General features: G+C 35.9%; 4 protein-coding genes and 1 pseudogene across 4 annotated transcripts; 1 reads left to right on the top strand and 4 right to left on the bottom strand.

The window, feature by feature from the left end:
- Nucleotides 1-631: 631 nt before the first annotated feature.
- On the bottom strand, nucleotides 632-1740 carry LOC108859407 (cyclin-U2-2). The gene is made up of 2 exons (XM_018633306.2): nucleotides 1210-1740; nucleotides 632-1114 (listed from the first exon to the last, which is right to left on the bottom strand). The coding sequence occupies exons 1-2, from the start codon at nucleotides 1626-1628 to the stop codon at nucleotides 835-837; spliced, it is 699 nt and encodes a 232-aa protein (XP_018488808.1). The 5' UTR covers nucleotides 1629-1740; the 3' UTR covers nucleotides 632-834.
- Nucleotides 1741-2503: 763 nt separating this feature from the next.
- On the bottom strand, nucleotides 2504-6164 carry LOC108858659 (uncharacterized). The gene is made up of 2 exons (XM_056985821.1): nucleotides 5379-6164; nucleotides 2504-5203 (listed from the first exon to the last, which is right to left on the bottom strand). The coding sequence occupies exons 1-2, from the start codon at nucleotides 6162-6164 to the stop codon at nucleotides 2504-2506; spliced, it is 3486 nt and encodes a 1161-aa protein (XP_056841801.1).
- LOC108835438 (uncharacterized) lies at nucleotides 5792-14927 on the bottom strand. Its single transcript, XM_057011252.1, has 2 exons — nucleotides 14646-14927; nucleotides 5792-7518 (listed from the first exon to the last, which is right to left on the bottom strand). The coding sequence occupies exon 2, from the start codon at nucleotides 7318-7320 to the stop codon at nucleotides 6166-6168; it is 1155 nt and encodes a 384-aa protein (XP_056867232.1). The 5' UTR covers nucleotides 7321-7518; nucleotides 14646-14927; the 3' UTR covers nucleotides 5792-6165.
- Nucleotides 14928-19281: 4354 nt separating this feature from the next.
- LOC130512410 (protein transport protein Sec61 subunit beta-like) lies at nucleotides 19282-20528 on the top strand (annotated as a pseudogene).
- Nucleotides 20529-20658: 130 nt separating this feature from the next.
- On the bottom strand, nucleotides 20659-22000 carry LOC108857724 (GATA transcription factor 4). Its single transcript, XM_018631735.2, has 2 exons — nucleotides 21590-22000; nucleotides 20659-21447 (listed from the first exon to the last, which is right to left on the bottom strand). The coding sequence occupies exons 1-2, from the start codon at nucleotides 21803-21805 to the stop codon at nucleotides 20932-20934; spliced, it is 732 nt and encodes a 243-aa protein (XP_018487237.1). The 5' UTR covers nucleotides 21806-22000; the 3' UTR covers nucleotides 20659-20931.
- Nucleotides 22001-23762: the final 1762 nt, after the last annotated feature.

Below are 23762 nucleotides of genomic sequence, written 5' to 3'. Positions count from 1 at the left end.
TTTGCATGATAATGGGAAAATACAAAAATAACTTGTGAGTTTTTTTTTCTGCTTTTAAATGATAAACTTGTGAGTTTCTACTGTAAAGAATGTAGACGATCAATTTCCTTTACCACTTTAAAGTCCAAGACTATGTGGGAAACAAACATGATCGGTTTCCTACATCCGAAAAAACGAGAAAGATTCAATTAATCTGAAACTATAAATACCATATAATAGTTGTCAAAAAAAATACCATATAATAAAAAGGTTGTTGCACATATATAAAGAAATGTAGAATTAAATAAGATATCTTTATTAAAGAACTGAATTTAAAACTATCGTAATAATGTTATCTTTGTAACCTACCGTTTAATCAAATATTAGACATCAAATCAGTTCGCAAATCCTATCTTTAGCAATTAACATTCATATATAGTTTATAAAATGAACAACTTGGACGTATTTTAATTATGCCCACATAAGGGATATATTTTAATCAGTTTTTACAGTTGAAAGGTATGCAGGTAAATATAGGTGGTTTTACTTTTATCTATCACAAGTGTTTTTTAACATGTATTTTTTTTTAATTTCGAATTGTTTATTTCATTTCCAAATTCTCATGCAAATTCTTTTGGTTAGTGAATGCAAATTAATGAAACGATTTTCTAAGTTCAATAGATAGTGAACCTATATACAAATATTCAATGCTCGTACTTACATCACTGCTCATCTCTACTCAACTATATTTACATTTACACCAATACCGTGCCGAAAGTAACTCTAACAAACAGAAAGTCAAGATCACAAGCACAAAACGACTAAACTATAAATAAAAAAGAAGAGTTTCTTTTTCTACAACAAGACTCGAGCAAGCTGGTGGTGGTGATGATGTTTAGGATCTTGAACGATCATTTGTCTGGATTTGATCTCTTCGGCGCAACGCAATGCCTTCTCAATCTGATAACCTCCTCCAAAGCTAACCTCTCTCTCAAGATGACAACAATAACTCTCGAACACACTCACATTGACATGTAGCTTGAACCCCACCGAGAACAGAAACTCTAACTCTAATCTGTTCAAATCCTCTGTCTCTAATCCACCTACTTTGGCGAAATATGAATTTCTGTAGTTCCTGAGAAACATAAAAGAAAACATATTCAGAAAAAATGACTAATTAACAAACATAAAAAATCATGGAAAATATTGAAGTTTTTCTTTGAGACTTACAAATCTTCTACATATTTAGAAGCGATCATGATGGTGGTGATGAGGAGACGATGTACATTAGCGAGACTGATTCTAAAACCGGGATTGAGTTGACAGAACCGGTCAATGTAGACATAAGCCACAACGTAAACCGATGGACCGGCTTTAGTGTACCGGAAAATTCTCTCTAGGTACGATTGGATGGTCATATCTGGTATTTCGCGGCAATCAAAGATCTGGGTTTTGCCACTCCGGCCGGAAGTAGGCGATGCCGGCGAAGCTAGACGATTGATTCTCTGGTTCCGAGTTAGAGTTCGGTCGATAAGAGAAGCTAGAACAGAGATAACCAAAGGTGTCTTGGTATTATCTTGGTTCGAGTAAGAGTAAAGATCAGTCCGAAGTTTTTTTGGAGAGATCGTTAAAGCATTAGAAACTGCCATTGAACTCTTGTTTGTTTTTTTGTCGGAAAGCTAGCAAACTTGTATCGACGAGGAAGAGATGATTTTCTTTGAAGTGATGTAATCTAAGTTGAAGTGAGATGAAGAGGTTTTGTTGAGGTTTATATAAAGCCTTCGAAGCCAACAACCAGGTACCTTCCTCTGCTTTTCTTCTATTTAATTTAAAATGTTATTACTACCTTCGTGTGTGTTAAATCGTATAATAATAGTAATTATTATAGTTAACACTTTTAATATAGTTCGTAAATGTACGATAGGTCAAAGACAAGTGTTTGAACCGTAAGTTGGATGCTTATGTGTATAAATGTATAAATTTGGATCTCGGTAATCCAGGCATGAAGTTGAACGTAACAAGATGTGTAGACTAAAAAAGTTATTAGAAAACGATTTTGTATAAAAAAAGTTGGGTCTAGTTATATGCATATCGATTATATTATTGCGCGCGATTTATCAGATACTAAATCATAAAAGACTAGATGCCTCCTTTTCGTATCTTTTTTTTTTTTTTTTTTTTTTTTTTTGAATGAATGTTAAATTTTATTCATCAAAAAAACCTTTTTACAAACTAGTGCATACTTGATAATTGAAAACACAAACAAGAAAAAAAAAAGGATAAAAACAACTCAAAATTGAAAACACCCAACCCTTAACCTCAACAAAAGCAAAATCCCCCTCAAGCTTGACCATGTGGAACAAGTCAAGCTTGGAAATGCTATGAGATTCTCCTCGTTAAAACCCACATTAGAGAAAACCCAAATGGGACAAAACTCTAATGGGGAAAAAGAGTAAGAATCCCATAGTAAGGGGACTAAACCTTTTCAAACCTCCAACCAAGAATCAATCAAAGACACCCCTAGCTACACTCTAGTGCTAAACCAATACTCCAGACCATCCACCATAGCTCCTCCTTTCACCGTTTTCATCAGACTAAGCTTATTCCTTACTCCTTTATCAACCAGTTTCTGCAGCATGGCAATAGGCATAGGTTTCTCTCCATGCTTCACCCTATTTCTTTCCCTCCAAATTGCATAGACAGCAGCCTGAAAAGAATATCTGATACAAAACCCACTTTTCCCACCTCTTGAACTGTCCGAAATTTGAGAAGTAATAACAGACCAGTTCTTAGAGTGATCCGTAAGAAGGATGCCCATAGTGAGAGATTTCCAAAGCTGCCCAGAATAATCACAATCAAAGAACAAGTGGTTTCTGGACTCAACAGCATTCTTACAAAGAACACAGGTTGTGTCAGCTCCCAAGGCCCATTTCGATACTCTGTCCATTGTAGCCAACCGATTTAGCAAAGCAAGCCACGTGATGAAAGAATACTTAGGAGTAGCCTTTGAAAACCAAACACCTTTTGCCCAAGCGCAGTTGCTATTTGATTCTCTAAGCAGATTCCAAGTTTCATGGGTTGAAAACTTCTTTTTATAACCTGACTTCCCTTTCCACATATCAATATCCTCCACATTATAAGACAGCTTCTCCTTTATCCACCGTAGCTCTTCTTCAATCTCATTGAGCAAAATATTTCTGTGCTTTCTTCTCCTCCGAACACACATTACTGCTTCCTCTAAAGTAGCTTCCTTACGCACACCCATATTAATAATGCCTCTGTTTCCAAGAATATCAAACAGCATCCCTTTTGCAGACCACTTATCAAACCAAAAAGATGTATGGCGACCATTCCCCACTTCCTTAATATAAAACTGCTTAGCCACTTCTCTCAACTTCAAAAGCTTCCTCCACATCCAAGATCCAACATGGTCTTTGTAATTTACTTCCCAAAAACTCTTCTTCTTGAGTAAATAGCTTTTTATCCACTTACCCCATAAAGAATCACCTGATAGAACTCTCCAAATAAGCTTCAGACCATAAACTTTGTTGACTTCTTTCAAGCACCTCAACCCCAACCCACCTTCCCATTTTGGCTTTGTAACATCAATCCAAGCTACCTTCGCACCTGTAGACTTTAGAGCAGGGCCAGTCCAAAGAAACGAAGCACAAAGTTGCTCAATTTCTTTGATACACTTACTTGGGAGACGAAAAACTGAAGCCCAAAAATTCACAATGCTCATAATCACCGAAGTAATCAACTGAAGCCGACCCGCATAAGATAGGAACCTACAGGTCCAAGAACTGATCTTGCCTCTAACTCTCTCAATCAGGGGAATATAATCATGCTTACACATCACTTTAGTCATTAGAGGCAAACCCAAATAACGAACAGGAAGCTTACCCTCAGCAAAAGGAAAATTCCTCAAAATTCTACTACGCTCCTCTTCTGCTACTCCCGCCATAAAGACAGTAGACTTCTCAATGCTAATGTTAAGACCCGACCAACTCGCAAACTCACCAAACACTGCTAAAGCTCCTTCAATCGAATTTTTTGTGCCCTCCACAAAAACCATTAAATCATCAGCGAAGCAAAGATGGGTTAAGGAGAGAGCTTTACATCGAGGATGCAGATTAAACTTCCCTTCCCTCATACCTTTATCAATCTTATGAGATAAGATATTCATACACAGAACAAACAGGTAGGGAGAGAGGGAACAACCCTGCCTCAAACCTCTAGCACTCTGGAAATAGCCCGCTAGTTCTCCGTTAACTTGAACAGAAAAAGACGGAGTGGAGATACAAAGATTGATCCAATGAATGAATTTACCCGGAACTCCCAAGGCCTCAAGAATCTGAAGCACAAACTTCCATTGTACTGAGTCGAATGCCTTTGATATATCAATCTTCATCACACATCTAGGAGAGACACCATCTTTGTGATAATCCTTTACAAGTTCCGAAGCAAGAAGTACATTTTCCATAAGAAGCCTGCCTTTAATAAAAGCAGACTGGTTCGCAGTAATCACTCGAGGCAAAATCATCTTCAACCTGTTCGCAAGAATCTTAGACACCACCTTATAAAGAACATTACAGCAGGCTATAGGTCGGAAATCCCTCATCACCATTGAGTCTACTTTCTTGGGGACCAGAGCAAGAATTGTTGAATTCACCCCCTTGGAAAGAAAACCAAACCGGAAGACAGACTGAACAGCAACTGTAAAATCATGAGCTAGGATAGGCCAAGTAATTTTAAAGAACTCACTTGGGTATCCATCAGGACCAGGAGATTTGTTTGAAGGCATTTCAAACAACACCTTTCTAATCTCCTCCTCAGAAACCTCAGCTTCAAGCATATGACAGTCAACCTCTGTACACCGAAACTCCATTAAGTCTTGCAATTCATCTGTAGAAGTGCCTAAATAATCATCCGGAGACTGGTTTAGAAACTCTGAGAAAAACCTCTCTGCCTCAGCTTTAATCTCTGACTGAGAAGTAGCAATACTGCCATCATGACACCGAATCTCACGAATGGTATTCTGAGCATGACGAGAACTTATAGCATTGTGGAAGGTCTTGTTGTTCTGGTCACCTTTCTCCAACCAGTGAAGCTTCGCTCTTTGCTTTAGATGATCTTCTTCAAGCTCAGCAACATACAACCATCTCTCATAAGCCTCTGCTTCCTCTTGAATAGCAGTACTACTTGGTCTGGCCAAAGTGATCTCCTGCTTCTCACAAAGAATAGAATGAGCTTCCTTAGCTTTTTTTTGTAAGATTACCCAACTGCTCTCTTCCCAATTCTCTGATAGCAGCCTTTAGAATTTTTAACTTCTTAGAAAACCTATACATCGCAGAAGTGGAATGGAAAAGCTGTTGAGTAGATTCCCAATAGCTTCTCACCATAGGAAGAAAACTTGGAAGTCTACCAATTGCATTTACATACTTAAAAGGTCTGCGCAGCTTCTCATAAAGAGGAAGAATCTGAATTTTACACCTCATATGGTCAGAGCAACCACCTGCTTCAAATACTGAGTAAGCACTTGGAAATCTTAGTAAAGCAGCATCATTGAGTAAAACCCGATCAAGCTTTTTGCAGATTATCCCCTCCTCTCTCTTATTGCACCATGTGAATAAAGGTCCTTGATAACCCATATCTGAAAGATTACAGTGCAAAACCATCTTCTGAAAATCCCTTATACCACACGGAAGCCTTCCCTGATCCTCAAAACTCGAACTCTCTGTTGCATCCAAAATCTCGTTAAAGTCACCAACAATAATCCAGGCTTTATTTTTGAATAAAACAGAATCCTTGTGAAGACAAAGGTCAGACCACAACTCCTTTCTCTCCTCCAACGAGTTGCTAGCATAAACACTGGTATAGAAAAACTCTTCTTGATTTGGTAATCCAATAGAACAAGTGATAAACTGATTCGTCTTGAGCACCGGAGTCACACAAACCTCATCCTTCCAAGCAAACCAAATCCTCCCACCTTGACTGTGCTCATAATTAGTCAAGTAGAACCAATCTTTAAACACTTTTTTCAAAATATTCTCAGCCTTTTTCTCCTTCACCCTAGTTTCCAAGATACATCCAAATTGCATATTGTTTCTTCTTACCCACTCTTGTACCGCAGATTGCTTAATATTTTTGTTGAATCCACGAACATTCCAGAAGAAGCTTGACATGTTAATGTTTTTGTCGCTTAGTCCTAGTGCTCACTGGATTTGCATCCAGAGCTTTAGGCTTGCGACCACGTCTTCCCACTTTTACCTCCTCTCTTATTTGCTGATCCAATAAGCTTCTATCTATCAGCTCCTCCTCTTCAGTTTCATCAACATCCAGAACCTGCTCTTCAGAAATTATTTCACCATCTTCTTTATCAACTTCCTTTTCTTCTTCAGTGCTCAGTAATGAGAACTTAGAAGCAGATATTAAGACTCCCTGCTCCTTCTGGTTTGAACTAACTGAGAGTCTGCCTATTTTCCCCGGAGATACAAGAGACCAGGCATTTGAATCCTTCACACTCACACACTTATCCTCTTCTTGTAGAACCTTTGGGACTTCTTCATTGACTGTTCCCTTTTTAGCTTCATGTGATTTAGCAACAGCAACTTCCTCATCAATACAGACGTTAACAGTTTCCACCTCTTTATCAATCTCCTCTTTCTTATCCTGTGATTTTGATATCACAACTGGAGTACTCTCAGTCCTCTTCTTCCCTTTTGCCTTCACTGCACAGACCGCTTCTCCATGCCCCCACTTATCACAGTAATTACATCTTGCCGGAAGCCATGGGTAGTAATACTTTACTACAAACTGCTTCCCATTCTTAGAAAAATTGATTTCCTTTGGCAGCGTTTTTGAAACATCTACATTGACGAACACCTTAGCCACCTCAAGGTTCGTACAAGCAATGGTTTCTGGATGCAGTTTTACCGGAACACCAACCGTGCTAGTGAAGAAACTTATACCTTCCCATGAGTACATATGTAAAGGAACCTTTTCCAGATGCACCCACATAGGGATTGCTTCATCCTCCTTCTTGTCATCCCCTGAACTTGGGGTCCATTTAGTGACAATCATTGGTACTCCAGCAATGTTCCACATTCCACGACGCAGAATCTTCTCCCTTGCTTTCTGATTTGATACCTTAAACCTCATAGTAGTAGGGTTTTCCTCATACACATCCACCTTCATAGCTGAGTCGCCATACTTCCATATTTTGTTGAGAACCATGTGCACCTTAGCTACGTGAGGAGCCAGGTCCAAGAACTTTCCAACAATGAAGTCTTCCCATAGTGGCGTCGGATTCTCCAGAACCTCATCTGGAATCTCCACCATGTGAACCCCATCTTTGCTTGATATCTCCACATCATATTTCTTTAACACCTTCTTCTCCTGCGCTACCTCCACCCATGAAGCTCCCTTCCCACCAATCAGACCGGTAGGCTCCTCCTTTGCCTCTCCTGACCCTTCCGACGAACCCTCAGAACCAATCGATGACCCCTTCAATTTCACCTGATCTGTTTCCAACCCATCCTATCAAAATAAAGTTTATCAATGTTGGGATATTAACACATCCTAAACAAATAAAATATTAGAATATAATATCTCTATATTATGTAATTTCTTTTTCTATATAGGATTAGAAACTTGGAGCTGTATATAAAAAGTTCTTAAGGTCAATAATCAATAACATAAAAACTATTTATCGGTTAAATAAAATTTGGAGTTCTATATAAAGAGATTTTGAAGTTAGTTATCAATATTCCATAATACGTAATTATTTATGGATTACATAACTTCTCAATAAATCATAACGTTTAAAGATCAAATTTTTAAACTGATGAAACCAATTTTTACTTTGTCTGAATTCTGAAATAGATGCACTATCACAAAATGAAAATAAACAAACAAAAAAGTACAAATCTCCGCAACACGGAAATAATAGTAGACCAAAAATATATTTAAAATATATACATCTGCGAGAATTTTCAAATGGAATTTTATGGGAACGACATCGATTTTTGGAGTCATCTGGAAGGTGGAAAGAAGCTACTAAAAACAAGCACTGTTATGAACCGACTGGTTCAGGTGGATGTTTATCCAAAAGATACTTACTAGGTTTTGGCCCATTAGTAGTCCATCTTATAATTCCCTATATAAGGAGTTCATATTCGACATTAATAAGACACACACATTCACAACACGTTATCAGCACGAGCTAAGCTCAAAACCCTAGCAAAATTCGTAGGTCACCAAAAACCTTAAAAACTAGCCGCATCTTAAAACAGTCATATCTCCCTAACCGTAACGACCTAGACGGCGAGCCACCTATCAATCTGAAGATCTCGACGAGACGAAGCCAGCGCCGCTAACCTCGCGAGGATCCGATCTCCGACGCGCGGACACGCTCTGTTTTAGTACGTGCCGTCAATTGCTCAAGAACCCTAATTTTGACGCAACTTCAAATCGATCGTTCTCTCAAACCATAACGATCCAAACGACGTGCGATATACCAACTTGAAGATCTTGAAGAGAAGAATCCATAGCCGGAAACCTCGCGTCAATCAGATCTCAGACGCCCCGCCAATCTCTGTTTTAGTGCGCGCCGTCAATTGCACAAAAACCCTAATTTTGATTCAACTTCAAATCGATCGTTCTCCCAAACCGTAACGATCCAGAAGACGTGCGACATATCAATTTGAAGATCTGGACGAGGAGAATCCAGCGCCGCAGACCGCGCCGCGATCAGATCATAGACGCGCCCTCACCGCCATCTACAAGCCGCGCCGTCAAAAGAAAACCTAAGACTGTTAACTTCTCTTTCTAGTCTGTTTATAGCCGATTTATTATTTGATCTTACTAACTTCCTTTCATCAATTTGTTTAAGGAAAACAAAGGATCAAATCTAATCAGATCAATTGAGGTTGAGATTTCCAAAAGAACCAAAGAGCAAATCGAGATCTAAAAGTAAGTCATCAAACCCTAGTTGTTTGATAGATCCGATTTCATAAAAGAAATGTTTAAGTTTATATCTTGATCGATTGAGATTAGAAATCTAGAGAACTCGTATACCCTGATTGATTGAATCATTAGATTTCTAGATTTGATATAATAAATTTGTTTAATAAACAAACCCTAAAGTTCATGAAATTTAAAACTTGCATAAAACCCTAAACCGAATCGAATTATGAAACCCTTTAAACCATATCGATTATTAAACCCTAATCTAAACCGGTTTATGAAACTTATAAAAATCAAATCCGAATTGTGAAAACATTAAACCAAATCAGTTTATAAATCCCTAAACCAATCGATATTATAAACCCTAATTTGGTAGATAGAAAGTTTTCATTTCTAGAAAGTTTCAATTTTTAGAAAGTTTCCATTTTTAGAAAGTTTCCATTTCTAGAAAGTTTCCTTTTTTAGAAAGTTTCCATTTTTAGAAAGTTTTATTTTATAGAATTTTCTGGAAAACTTTTGAAATCAGTTCCTTAGAACATATTACTAAGATCTAACTAGAGAAACACTAAATATTTTAGATGTCGAATTTCCTCCATCATAATCTCAGGAGAAAACTACTTGCAATATATGCAATGGGCACAAGATATTAAAACCACACTTGAGTCTGATGAACTTAGTGAATGCATCACAGACGATAGCATTGCAAGAGAACTCCTGAACACTCGCCATCATATTTGTGAAAAACTCAAAAGTCTATATCTGACGGATGATCCCTCAAAGCTTTGGACAGATCTAAAAAATAGAAATTGTATCCAAGAGGTTATACATACCAAAGCTTTACGAGAATGGATCAACCTCAGATTCCGAGACTATAAAACTGTGGGAGAATATAACTTTGCCCTACTCAAAATAGTTTTCGAAATGAAACTATGTGGTGAGGAAGTGACTGATGAAGATATGTTGGAAAAGACATTCCACCTTTCACCCTACCAACTTATTGTTACTACAACAATACAGAGAAATGAGCTTCACTACCTATACATCTCTAATAGCAAGATTGTTGCAAGCTGAGCAAAATCATGAATTGCTAATGAACAGTAGTGAAAGAGAGTTTACGAGGCCAACTCCATTACCACCAGCTTATGCACTACCAGCCGAAAGGGCTGATCTAGAAACCAACCGTGTCAAGAGAGGATATGGACATGGGGGATGGTCTAAGTTGTGCAATAATTGTGGAATGGACAACCATTTGGCTAAGAGATGCAGAACTCCTAAGTATCTAGCTACTCTTTATCAGCAAAGCTTTAAAAGAAAAGCTAAGATGGTTCGGAAAGATGAAGGAAAATTGTCAAAGATGTTCCCATGGATCATGACAAGTGTGATCGTATGGATCACAAGAAAGGATGATCCAACAAAGCATAAGAGAATAGATCACCATGATGACTCGACATCAAGCCCTTAGTGTTCTTACTTAGTTATTTCATACCTTATTATTTTCCTTTAAACATTATTCACTTCCTTTGGTTGCTATCTTTGAAAGAATCAATAAATGAAAGTTTTTATATCATAAACAAAACGTTCATTCATGTGGATACCCTTATGATGTACAGTGGATCAAACCACAGACATCTTAAGACACAAAATCCACGACCAAATATCCAATTGCCTCAAAGGTACACAAAGAGAGGACGTGTACAATATAGAGATCGTGTGCATTGTATTCACATTTGAGGCTATGTACACAAAGAGAGGACGTGTACAATAATCATTCTTATAAGTGAAAGACTTAAGAATTGATGAATGGACAGTTTCATAATGAATCCATGGGCAAAAGAAACAAAGTGTTTCCTTAAATAGAAACCGCCCAAAGAAGATTGTATAATGGTAAAAGCTAAGTTAACTCACGCTAAAAGTATCCAAATATGATATGTCCATGGGGGTAAGTGTTAATCATTTCATGTAACATGGACATACACAATATTGATACATCAAAAAAGTTCACAAGAATAAAGATAGACTTATCCCATTCGGATTAAAACTAAGGATAAAGGAAAACATGTTACTTCAAAACGTCCAAGTGAATATAGATTAAAGTGCTCACGTCCCAAAGGGTTTGATAAACATTATATGATCATGGAGAATGTAGAAAACATTTCATGACTCAATATGGACACGAATATTCACAATGAAAGGACAAGAACAGAAAGAAAAATCGCCTAAAAAGGCTACATATCTTTACATGATTCACATTCTAAAAGTATTTTAAGAATGAATGATATGTCCATGGGGGAAGGATAAGAATAAAACCCACATTTTATTCTACATGGACATACACACACATAAATGAATATTGATACCCATCCCATTGATTGAAACGGGTCAAAGGCCAGCCACACCTCATCTTAGCACATAAAGAAGTGCCACTTATAAATTCTATCGCTCCACCACAGAAATATAAGATGAGAGGATGGGAATAGATGTTGGATATGACTTGATATAAGTTCCCCACGTTCATAAGAACCTTGAGCCAACCACGGATGATTAAAGGCCAGGTACAAGGATAATCACCTCAGTGAATCCGAACATCCAACATCAAGGGGAGAAAAGAATAAGCTGGATAAAATGAGATTACATGGAATCATACATCCTGATATTGGCAAGATCCTCAGACTAGAGAATGAAACTTAGAAAGTCCAGAAGAGTATACAAAAGCTAGCTTAAACAATTGCCAGATTCCAATGACCCGAATAGAATGACTAAGTCATCTATACCAGCTATAAATGCACCAAATTCGTTTGATGTTCAAGAAGAACACAATCAGGTTGCTACCAAGTCTAAAACATGTTTTGAAAACATGATAGACCAATGAATTCCAAAGATAAGATCCCTCGTATAAATATAGAAAGGTGCAAATGAAACCGTGGATGAGGGACTCCTAGACATAGTCGATCCAAAGATGGACAAACCTAAAAGCCGTGGCCACGGATGAGGAAACCATAAGATATGGTTGTACCTAAGGTACCTAATGATGCTTGGGACGCCAAGCTTCAGGGTATTAAAGGCTACAATGAAACCTCAAAGAGTTAAGTCATGTCTAGGACTCAAAGGAACAAACGAGCTCGAGATTAATTATATACTATGCATGCAATGTAGCACATGAGATTATTAATGAGGATCATAAACCCACGTCCATAGATGAATGCATTCAACAAGAGATTAAGATCAAATGGATAAGGAGACGTGGAGTTAAGTTCATAAAGAAAGAGAGGTTTTGGTCCTATAGTTCGGACACCTCTAGACAGAAAACCAGTTGGACAGGAATGATTCTTTGTGAGTAAAAGAAATCAAACATGGTGAGATAGCCAAGTATAAGGCACGACCATATGCACAAGGATCTCACAAAGACCAGGAATCAATTATAAAGGAGACATACTCCTTGTGGTGGATGCAACAAACGATTAGATTCCTAGTAAGTCTGGCCATAAGAAAAGATATTAGATTTTCGGTTTAAAGGATGTAAAAACCGACTATGAATAAGTCCACTGGATAATGAATAGAAATGAAAGTCTCAGAGGATATTGAGTTGCCAAATGCAACAAGTTCTCGAGAACTAAAGTGTATAAGTGTATGATAATGATCTAAAAATATCCTAGGAACCTCTATAGACACTTCCCAAAAGACTATCTAAAGAAAGCATTGAAATGAATGTTTTGGGAAAGATTAAGTTTGGGACAAACAAAGATTGTTTGGGATTACAAAGTAAGTATCTTAAATATACTTAGAGATGAAATCCTTCTGCATCAATAAGGCATATATAAAAGATGACAAAACATTAGGCATGAACCATTGTGTGAAGTCTATAAGGTTCATTGAATCTAAATGTTTACTATATAAATATGGCTAGCCCCATTGTATGGTAACATAGTCCCATAGTCCCTAGATCCGGACATAAACTCATTAGGTCATAAGAAGGACAAAGAAGTTGTACCTTAGTCTGGATACAAGCCAATGTAAGACCCATGGTCGAATGGTTTTCACTCGGTCCAAGTACTGACCCACTTTGTCCTAAGGACAAACATGGTCATAAGACCATCTAAGATTGGTCACGGATCCTTTGATCCTAGATTGGACAAAGACATATGTCCTTAATCTATAAAGACTCAAGGCACATCCAGATGTAAATATTCACAAGTGAAATCATAGTTAAGTCTAAACTTAATACTATACATCTAAATAATTTCAAAGTGCAGTATGATCATATATGTTGTTAATGATCAGACCATGAGGCATTGGAAATAAAACCATACATGTCTCTTGTCAAAGGTGCCATTGGCGCCTTACCTTGATGTATTTGTTATACACATATGAACATGAGCTTTGAACTAAGCTTAAGCTATGTCCAAATATAAAGGCAATGGGACAGGATTGAAATATCCTTTTATTATGTTTGAGATTATTTTATACTAACCAAACCCAAAGATGTGTTTGCTTGGTTTTATTTTTGATTATGATACAGGTTATAACATTGGATCCATACATGGATAGTTCTCAAACAAGCAGTATGCACACGTTGGAAAACAAATATGAAGAAGTACGAGTCCAACCAAAGACATGTCAACCTGCTTCTTCACCATGTCTACAACAGCACCACGTCCATGAGGCCTTCCTATCAGTCCAGGACGTGCACATTATAAGACCAGCTCAAAAACTTGGCGTCCATGGAGTTCCCACCAGTCTACCCATGCGCCAACCTCAAGATCATATACGGAGGTACAAATCAGGGGAAGTGATACATGTTGTACTCTTTTTCCTTCACCATGGTTTTGTCCCATTGGGTTTTCCTGGTAAGGTTTTAATGAGGCAACACCAAGTAATTGGTAAATTGGTAAAGTGTATCACGAACCCAAAAGGATTTGGTATCTGGCGAACTCAAGATGGATTCAACATCCAGGGGAAGTGTTATGAACCGACTGGTTCAGGTGGATGTTTATCCAAAAGATACTTACTAGGTTTTGGCCCATTAGTAGTCCATCTTATAATTCCCTATATAAGGAGTTCATATTCGACATTAATAAGACACACACAATATTCCATAATACGTAATTATTTATGGATTACATAACTTCTCAATAAATCATAACGTTTAAAGATCAAATTTTTAAACTGATGAAACCAATTTTTACTTTGTCTGAATTCTGAAATAGATGCACTATCACAAAATGAAAATAAACAAACAAAAAAGTACAAATCTCCGCAACACGGAAATAATAGTAGACCAAAAATATATTTAAAATATATACATCTGCGAGAATTTTCAAATGGAATTTTATGGGAACGACATCGATTTTTGGAGTCATCTGGAAGGTGGAAAGAAGCTACTAAAAACAAGCACTATCTTTTATAAAATAAAACTTGAATGAATTTTTTTATATGACTAAGAAGATTTGTGTGTCTCCCTTTTGTAAGCCAACGTATAGATATAACAGCGAAGCATTTTCTTTAATAATGCAGTTAAATTGTTATATAAATATTTAAAAGGTTACAATACCCAAATCCAAAGTACTTCGAGTAAACAAATCCATTGAATTGCATCAAACGATGAATCTCCGCCGACAGTTTGGTGAAGGTGAATCAAAATGGTTGAAACTCTGAAGCATGAGGTTCTAGCTACAAGACAAGACACTAGTTTTAAGCCTTACCTGATGACAACTGTACTGTCTATCCCTCGTGTGTGTCTCGTCGACGAGAAGGCGACGTGAACGTGCAAGTGTGGTTGCTGCACTCTGTGCAAGTGAAACGCAAATTTCTCCAGTACCAGAAGAACTCACACCATCTGTTGTTAATGTAGAGATCTTCCTTCAATTTGGGTGCAGTCATTGAGCTATTTTTTACTTCTCAAAGGATACTTTCCCTCTAATACAAGTGCCATATGATGCAACTTTTAAAATCTAAATACTTTTTTTCTAAAAGATGTTCTATTGAAATTTCAAGATAGCTACGTGATTCTGGTTTTTTGGGTCATGCACTTTGAAACTTTGATAAAGTAGTATAAAGAAAAAGACGTTATCATAAAGTAGATTTAATAGAATTCGATTCATTTCAATTCATACGCCATTTTCCTTTTATATAGTTAAAGTTGGATTAGTTTGTATATTCGGATTCAGATTGCGAAGTGTCTGGATTGAATTCATTTTAAAGTTATGGGGTCACATACCAAATCAATATTATAAGAATACTAAAAACTTAAAATTTGAGTTTCTAGGAAAATGGTTTAATTATATATTTACAATGACTCACATATTTGATCAAGACAACAAAGATGCAAGTCAACATCGATCTTTATAATATAGTAGTCATGATTTTCTAAATTTCCACCGTCTAAATAGGTATATTTACAAATATATATCACGAATACATTGCATGTGCCATGCACATATTGCCTTCAAACATACCAAATTCTCAGCATATCAAGTACTCTCATCTTTATGACTTTAAGGAAATACCTAGCTTATGTAGTGATGTAGAAACCATATACGTCATTCTTTTTATTTTTCTGTGGATAGGTAAAATCGCTAAGAAACAATAATCTACTCGATTATGGATGAAATAAATGGTCGAAAAAGATGCTACCAGACTACCACTACCGTACGAATTACGAACTAACTCATCTATAAATTTAATATATAAAAGTGATTTTTATATAAATAATAACGCCTAAAAGGAAATATATGAAATGAATTAATAGAATGAATTTCAGAATGCAAACAAACAACACCAAAAGGTATGGAAAGCAGAATTTACATTTAGATTTTAAGACCAAAAACAAAAACATCAATTGCACCGTCCAATTCTGATTCCATGCAAATTATATAGTTACTTGTACGTCATTGTCTTCTTGTATTAAATGTTGACATCTATGTCTACATATCCCTACACTATATTTATTAGAATGACAAGAAGTTATGTTCTTTCTACTTTTCAACAAACTATAAACACTGAGTTTGTTGGAGCGTACTGTTTATGCTCGTCGATTCATATGCATATATAAAATGTTATATTATTAAACTTAGTATGTTCACCTCAGTCGTTGGATTCTACCTTTCTCGTTGGACTTTGAATGCCACCAGACTCACCACAATGAAATATATAAGTAAATTTCAGTTCAGACTTCAGCACTAGAAACAGTGTAATTACACTGAAAATGGTGAAAGAAATAGTGAAATCCTCAGAGTAACATGCAGAGTGATCGATGTATATATAAAAATATGTTGATGTTATTAATGCTATATGTAGATGTTTGAAACAAATATTCGACGTGTAAATTTGTTAAATTTGATTAATAATGGCTTATGATCAGATATCAAGCAGCACTTTTTTTTTAAATTTTCGACCATTTACAATAGCTTACACTCTCACTTATATATCGTATATCTCAGTACTATATGTCTGTGTCTCGATCTGGTAAATCGCATTTAAAATCTATATATGAACTAAAGATATGTGAAATATAATAAGAGCGCTTTTAAAATTGTTGTGGTACTTAGTTGTACTTACCTCCCGCGAAACCATTTCAGGAGTTATTCCCTTTCTTCGTTTCCTACCGTTGATGACCTTATTTGAAACTTAATTTTTATAAACGCACAGGTATTTGTATTCACTTGGAGTTACTAGTTACTTGTAATAAAATCCGTGTGAAGAAACAAACTTTTTGTTCGGATGATTAATAGTAGATTAGTTTCAAAAAAATGATTAATAGTAGATAATAGAAGTTTTCATTGTGGAGCCATGTCGCCGTCGGCGGATATTTTTGCCTCTTAACTACGACCTCATATAGTCATTTATATATAACCTACCACTAATCTTATCGCCTCAATTATCGGTGCTTGTGTGAATTTTGAGTTTCCTCAACTTGGAAGTATATTCAAGACCTTAAAATGTAACAATGATATTTATCATTTTTTCTCAAAAAAAAAAAATTATCATATGTTGAAAGAACAATGATATATATCTAAATGACTTTAGTTAGAATATTTTAGTATAGAGTTATAAGCTGATTATTATATACTCTTTCTTTCTTAACTTTGGATTATTATATACTTTGTAGTGGTAAATATAGAAACCGTCACAATATTACATTCTCTCTTTTACATAATAAATGTCATTCTAACTCTTTTTTGTTACATAAAAAATATCACTTTATAATTTCAGTCTAAATTATATATATTTACTTTGAAAAATAATTACAAACTGTATTGATTATATTTCTCAAAAAAAAAACTGTATCGATAATTTTATTTATCTCAAATACTATTAGCAAGAAAAATATAATTAGTAATAAATTATGTATATTTCCGTCACTTATTTAATCTATGTGAAAATGTCTAAATAATACTTATTTAGAAACATAGTGAATACATATTAATTAATTGAAATCACAATCTTTATTTAATTTCATATTTACAACCGGGTATAAATCAATGTGGATATGCAAGGGATGAGAATTGGTCCCGGCAGATTTGATTTCAGCCAACTCACTTCTAAACGTGGGAGGTAACGATCGGTTGGACTAACTCTAAATCAGTGAATCTGCACTTCTGAGCAAACTAGGTTCAGACAACTATTTACTGATCTGGAGTGAGCGTAATTGTACAGTTCACACCTCCATTTATTTGCTAGCAATACTGTTTTCGACGTATTAATCGAGTTATGAAAAACACCACTTTCGCAAGACGATTCAGGAAGGGATGATTTTTGGGGGGTAACATTAAGGAAGGGATGTTGACACATCCTATCCCAATGTTTTGCAAACAGCTTGTTATTGTTCTTAACTTTTGATTTAGCTGATGATTTGGCTTAAGAAGTGATATAGAATATTTTCATAGCCAATTTATCTAATATTTGGTTTGAAAATCAAATTAAAAAATAAAAATACTTAGGATATTTATATCTTTATTCTAGAAAATCTAAAAGTGAATAAATAGATTTATTAAACTTACAACAAAATCCTACAGCAAATTTTTTTAATACCTACATCAGAAAAATTTACAGCATTGATTATATAACAAAAAATGTAAGCTATAACAAAATATATAGAGCTACAGATCATTCTAATCAAGCCCTTAATTAGTCTCTCTGCTTGCATTCCTCTGTTAATACCCCCCGGAAGCAAATTTTTTTTTTTAATTTTAAGAATATGTTTTCTTAATCAATCATATAAAACTCAGAAAACATCTTTAACTAAAAACTTCTAGGAAAAAAATGGAGATCAGTTAGACAAGGAAGCAAATTTACAACTGGCTTTTATAACCAAACTTTTTGTTTTGATTATATACAAATAACTAGATTTTGATCCGTACTTTAAAAATACGAAATATAAAACTTTGTTAGCAACTTTACAAATGTTTTGTTTATTTATATGATTTATGTGTATTTTTTTTTTTTTTAGGTAAGTGAAGATTTTTAAAAAATCTTAGAATATAAATTTTCATTAATTTTTAATTGATTATGTGTGTTAACTAGTGACACTGATATAAATATGTTTTCTATGTGTAGTATATTTTTAAATTGTTTTATGAATAATATATTTAAATTAAATAAGTTTGTTAAATATAAATGAGCTTGGGACTATATAATCAAGATGTTTAGAAGCAATACTAGTGATTTCAATGAAAGTAGAACATATTTTAATTAAATGTTGTGATATAAATTTTATTAATCCTGTTTCAATATTTATGAGCTATAAATAACTTGAAAACCAAAGAGCAGAATTCCTATTGGGATAGTATATACAGATATAGATATAGATATATATTAAAAAATTAGGTGGTTATAACATTGTATGATTAATTTCACTAAACCTAATCGTAACTCCATTTCATACTTGATTACTAACATCAAACTTCTGCTTTAGCCATCCCTAAAGTTTTAAAATGTCCTGTCGTAACCTTAGCTGAGTCTCAAATTTCTTCTCTTTTGTTTTTCAAAATTTTAACAAGTATATAGGTGTAAGTAAACTGTATGTCATTGTGTTTCAAAAAACAGTTTATGGTCCTAATAAGAGACTGGCAGTAGTCAACAAGCCTGGCCTAATAATTAGAAAGAAAAACATGGGCTTGGTGTTAACAAGTTATTTCTTCTTATAAACAAGATGTGGCTTCAATATATATTGATTGATAAATTGATTTTAGAAAAGAGCATAGACGTGCACACTGCACTAATAAGGGCCCAAAGGGCAATAATAAGGGTAACATGATATATCTACTACGTGTCAATCGCGAATTGGATATCTTAAGTTTCAAGGATAACGTGTCATTTTTCCATTGGCTGTTACGTGAACAAGTATAGAAACGTACAAAGCCCATTCATAAAACGAACGGTAGATTCTGCAAATTGCGTTCATCAACGAAAAACATTTTGTAAGCCGAATCAGAGGTGAGATATACGAATACGATCTAGGTCGTGTAATGTTTTGAGATGGATCCGGAGTTGCGCCCACAACTTGGCTGTGTGTCCGATGACTCCAAGCTATTAATCAAATGGTTGTACCTCATTTGCTTAAATCTTAGTATGTTTGTAACTGTAAAGATGCCCATTTTAGGATGTAAATAAAAATGTTTTGAGATGGAAGAATCTATGATCTCGTAATGCATTCGTCTGATCAAGATGTTGATTTCGTTAGCTATAACACTGTGGAATTTCCAGTTCGTAGTTGATTTCTCGAGTTGCATACTCAATGTTGGTTACATGCTCAGTAATGCGCTTGGGAGTTTTTTTCATGAATCTTGATTGCTGAATGGAAATGGTAATGGATCAAATTATCAAGAATGATATGACGATCATCTAGTAGTTGAATCTGGGTGGCAATAGGGATATTATTGCGCTAAATTGTTTAACACAGAATTCAAATCTTTCAGGTAACTTAGATGTATTTATCATAGCTTTAGAAAAAAACTATTTGACAATCTAGCTATGTAGGACTTATTTAGATATTATTTTTTTTCATCTTTAATTTTCTTATAGATATATAAAGATTTGCTGAGGAGACTTCTTCTACCTCATTCCATGTTACCAACTTACCATCCAATCTATCTTGTTTCTAGTTAGAGAAAACAACAAGTGATGAAATATGGTTGATGGTGGAGCTCCACAGAGAGGAAGTGCAGCTGCAACTGCAAGATGTGGAGGAGGAAAAGTGGCAGCAGCAGCGCCGGTGGTGGAGCTTCTGGAGGAGGAGACGGATCAATGCTTCAGTTCTACACAGACGATGCTCCTGAGTCTTAAGATATCTCCCAATGTTATTCTTATCATGAGCCATTGGTTTCATTGCTTTCGTTGCTGTTCTTCATGTCGTGGGCAAACTCTACTTTGTCAAGAGCAGATGAGAAAAGAAACACAGCTAGCAAGCAAAAGCAAGTTATTCATTTTTTTATTATTGTTTAGATTTTGTCATCACTAGTCATTTCATATTCACGTTCTTGAGTTTTATCGTTTCTCTTTGAGTAGTTTCTTCACATTGCAAGTTTTTTCTCAATTTAAGAAAACAACAACTTGTTAAGCATGTATGTGTTTGGAAAATAAAAATTAAGCATATACGTGTATACATGAATATCATGCAGCATAACTTATGATTTAAATTAATATCGCAAGTCACATATATCAAAAGTCAATTGTGGTAGTTGAGTGGCTTTTATAACTGAAAGGGGGAAGATTAAATGCAGCCAATAAAATCATTTAATGCATATAACTTTTAAGTAGAGACGAAAAACCAGTTGACAGAAAAAAAAATTCAAATGAATAACTACTAACAAAAATTAATGACGTGATTAGCAGAGTTGGATTTCAAACTAATAAATGATACTTAGTCCCTTAAGCTCTCTCCATCTGGTCACGTGACCATCGCCGTCACGACTACGACACGTCACCAAACTCCGTGACATCCAAAAACCCTCCAAAAGAAACCAACCGTAAAGACGCAAACGCGAACTATTATTGCGGCTGGAAACGCGAATCGAGCTGCTCCTTCTGTCGCCTGAGCTCCATAACTTTCCGGTGAGAGTTGGAGTGCTGAGTCAGCACAAACGTCGGACTCGACGCCGGTCTGTACTCCGGCACGAGCCTCCCCGATTTGAAACGAACTCCGCAGGCGTTGCAGAGCGTCTTGGGCCCGAGCGGTCCCGTCCTCCACTGCGGCGTCTTCTCCGACGCGCAGTGCGTGCACCTCCTCCCCCCGCCGCCGCCGCCATCCGCCGCCGTCGATTCCGTTTCCAGTCTCCTGCTAGGGTTACGTTTCGCGACGGAGTAGCAGAGTTCGGATTCCGGCGTCGGCGCCCAGGTCCCGGCCGCCACGGGAGACGCTTGGGCTCTCGATCGACGGTTTCTTGGTTTTCCGGCGAATGACACGTCGGGCCTGACGGTCATGGTTAAGGGATTCGCCGGGTAGTCTGATGAGAAGGAGTCGTCGACGAATCGCGATAGCCACTCGAGGTGAGCTGCGTCGTCGCTCTGCACAAAAAATAAAATAAAACAATTAACCAACACATAACCGAGTGCTTGAGTAAACCGGAGTAAACCAAACTCCGATACGAAGAACATCAAAATCAAACTCAAAACCCTAAATTGAGAATCGGAATTGAAGTTAACGTACGGGAACGCAGAGATCGTGGGTGAAATCGGTGAGGAGAGAAGAAGGAGGAGGAGGGGGAGGAGGTGGAGAAGCGTGGAAGTTGAAAGGGTTTTCCGAGGAAGAAGCGGCGGAGGAGGCGACGGTGGAGGAAGGGGAGAAGATTTCGTCGTTGGAGAAGTCGAGAAGGTCGTCGATACTACGAAGAAGGTCGGGTGATGATAAGCCGTAGACGTCCATTAGTACTTGACTCGGGGGGGTTTGACTCGGATAGAACTCGGACTTGCTCACTCAGTAAGTGGTCACTGGTTCATGAGCTTTTAATAGAGAGAGTGAGTGAGAAGTGTGGAAGAGTTTAAGAAAAGGACGGGAGGGACGAGAACGTGCATTGAGTTAACATGCACCGAGACTGACCTGACCCCTTCCCTTTTTTTTATTTTATTTTTATCGACTTTTAATTTAATTCTGTCTACATTTTCTTTGAGCATGCATGTGCTATTTGCAAAATATATTTATTATCGCTAAACAAAATTAGTGTATTATGTATATTTATACGAAATACAAACGAATTTTAAGTTTTAAAAATATATACAAAATCCCTTTTTGATTGAATGAGAGCAATCTATTTCGCAATGAGCGATGGATGTGTTTTCATTGAGTAGATAACACAACAACCATGTTTTACTTTTTTCAAAAAAAAAAAAAAAAAACAACCATGTTTTACATCTCTCCAATGCATAGTGACCCCTGGTGACAATACTTCGTGTGAGTTCAACAAATTAAGAAAGCGGAAACTGTATAAACGAAATGATATTAGTTATGAATGTCTAAATCAAATTTATTCGTTTGTGTTATTTGCTCTGTTCAGTAAAAAACTACTAAAACAAGGCCTTTTTGCAGGAACTGAAGATCTTGTTTCTAGTTGTTGCCACACCTCAGCAGTCAGCCCGCCTTTGTTCTGGATGTGTGGCCCTTGTGTTGGTCTCGGCTATTGGCGTTCGTTGGTTTAGCAAGGTTAGTGGCTTTCCCTACAGTTTATTTCCCTAAACCTCCTTTCCTTCGCCGTTTAACTATTAGTGAAGATCACAAGTTTAAAGAGATCATCGAGAAAACTAGATATTCCGTTGATGATTTAAGAAAACCGACATTTTAAGCAACGAAGTAAACTTCACCTTCAAGTGGTTATCATCAACCGTTGAAAATGGTTATTAGTATTGTGTATTAGATAACTTTATTCAAATTAATCTTGTAATCAACACTTGGATTCTCAGTTTCAGATTGTTTAACAAAAGTAAATATAAAAGCATTAACAAACCGTGTGTGAATGTAGACTTTGTTTAGAGTTTTGATTTAAAAAAAATTGGTTTGAACTTTCACGAATAAAAAAAGAAACACAAGATGAATCTAGTTTTCTACATTTTCGGAATATTGATTTTTCAAACAGAAAGATTTAGAAAATTGTTGATTTTTTTAGAAAAAAATCGAAATCACTGAAAATACGAGACTAAAACTCGCCCCTTAGATTATTAATTATGATAAATTTTTGTATTTAAATGTGTCTTTAAAAGAAAACAAATAATGTTAATTTGTACTAAAATTTGCCAAGGAGAACCATCGGGCAACATCCGGGCCAAGTGACGACTATGCTTACAGTATTTTCTCGCATTTTGTGATATAAACAACTTAACAGAGATGGGCGAGTGATTTCCATACTTGTTGAATAGGGCATGCTTAAAATGTTTTAACAGACCATTCGCTTTATCGAACTAGCATATTTTCATTATTCCATGAAACAGGTTTTATAATATTTCTTGATCTACTGGAGATAAATTTTTATAGTATTTTAAAAGGTACGAATTAATGTAGTGGGAGATGGGAAAAAGGATGGAGACAATCAAGGAGATGAGTCGACCGACGATCCGAAGTGCATTGCACTTTGGTTCTATAAATTCCCATGGCCCTCTTTTTTTGTGTATATTTTTTCATATCATTTATCTTCTTCTCATGTCTCTTTCATGCATTGCTTCTATATTTATTAATTTCTTATTTTAAATTAAATTACTACTCGTATGTACATGACACATGCATGATATAAAATTAGGGAACCAGTTGTTGTGAACATTGTTATCATATTCGGCCAAAATAGAATTATACATGTATTTGTGCTTAATAATATACTTCATCTGTTCCTAAAAAA

The sequence above is a fragment of the Raphanus sativus genome, chromosome 5, assembly GCF_000801105.2.
Source record: "Raphanus sativus cultivar WK10039 chromosome 5, ASM80110v3, whole genome shotgun sequence".
Taxonomy (NCBI): domain Eukaryota; kingdom Viridiplantae; phylum Streptophyta; class Magnoliopsida; order Brassicales; family Brassicaceae; genus Raphanus; species Raphanus sativus.
Note: the sequence above shows the minus strand (reverse complement) of the source record. Positions and strands in the feature narration are given on the sequence as shown.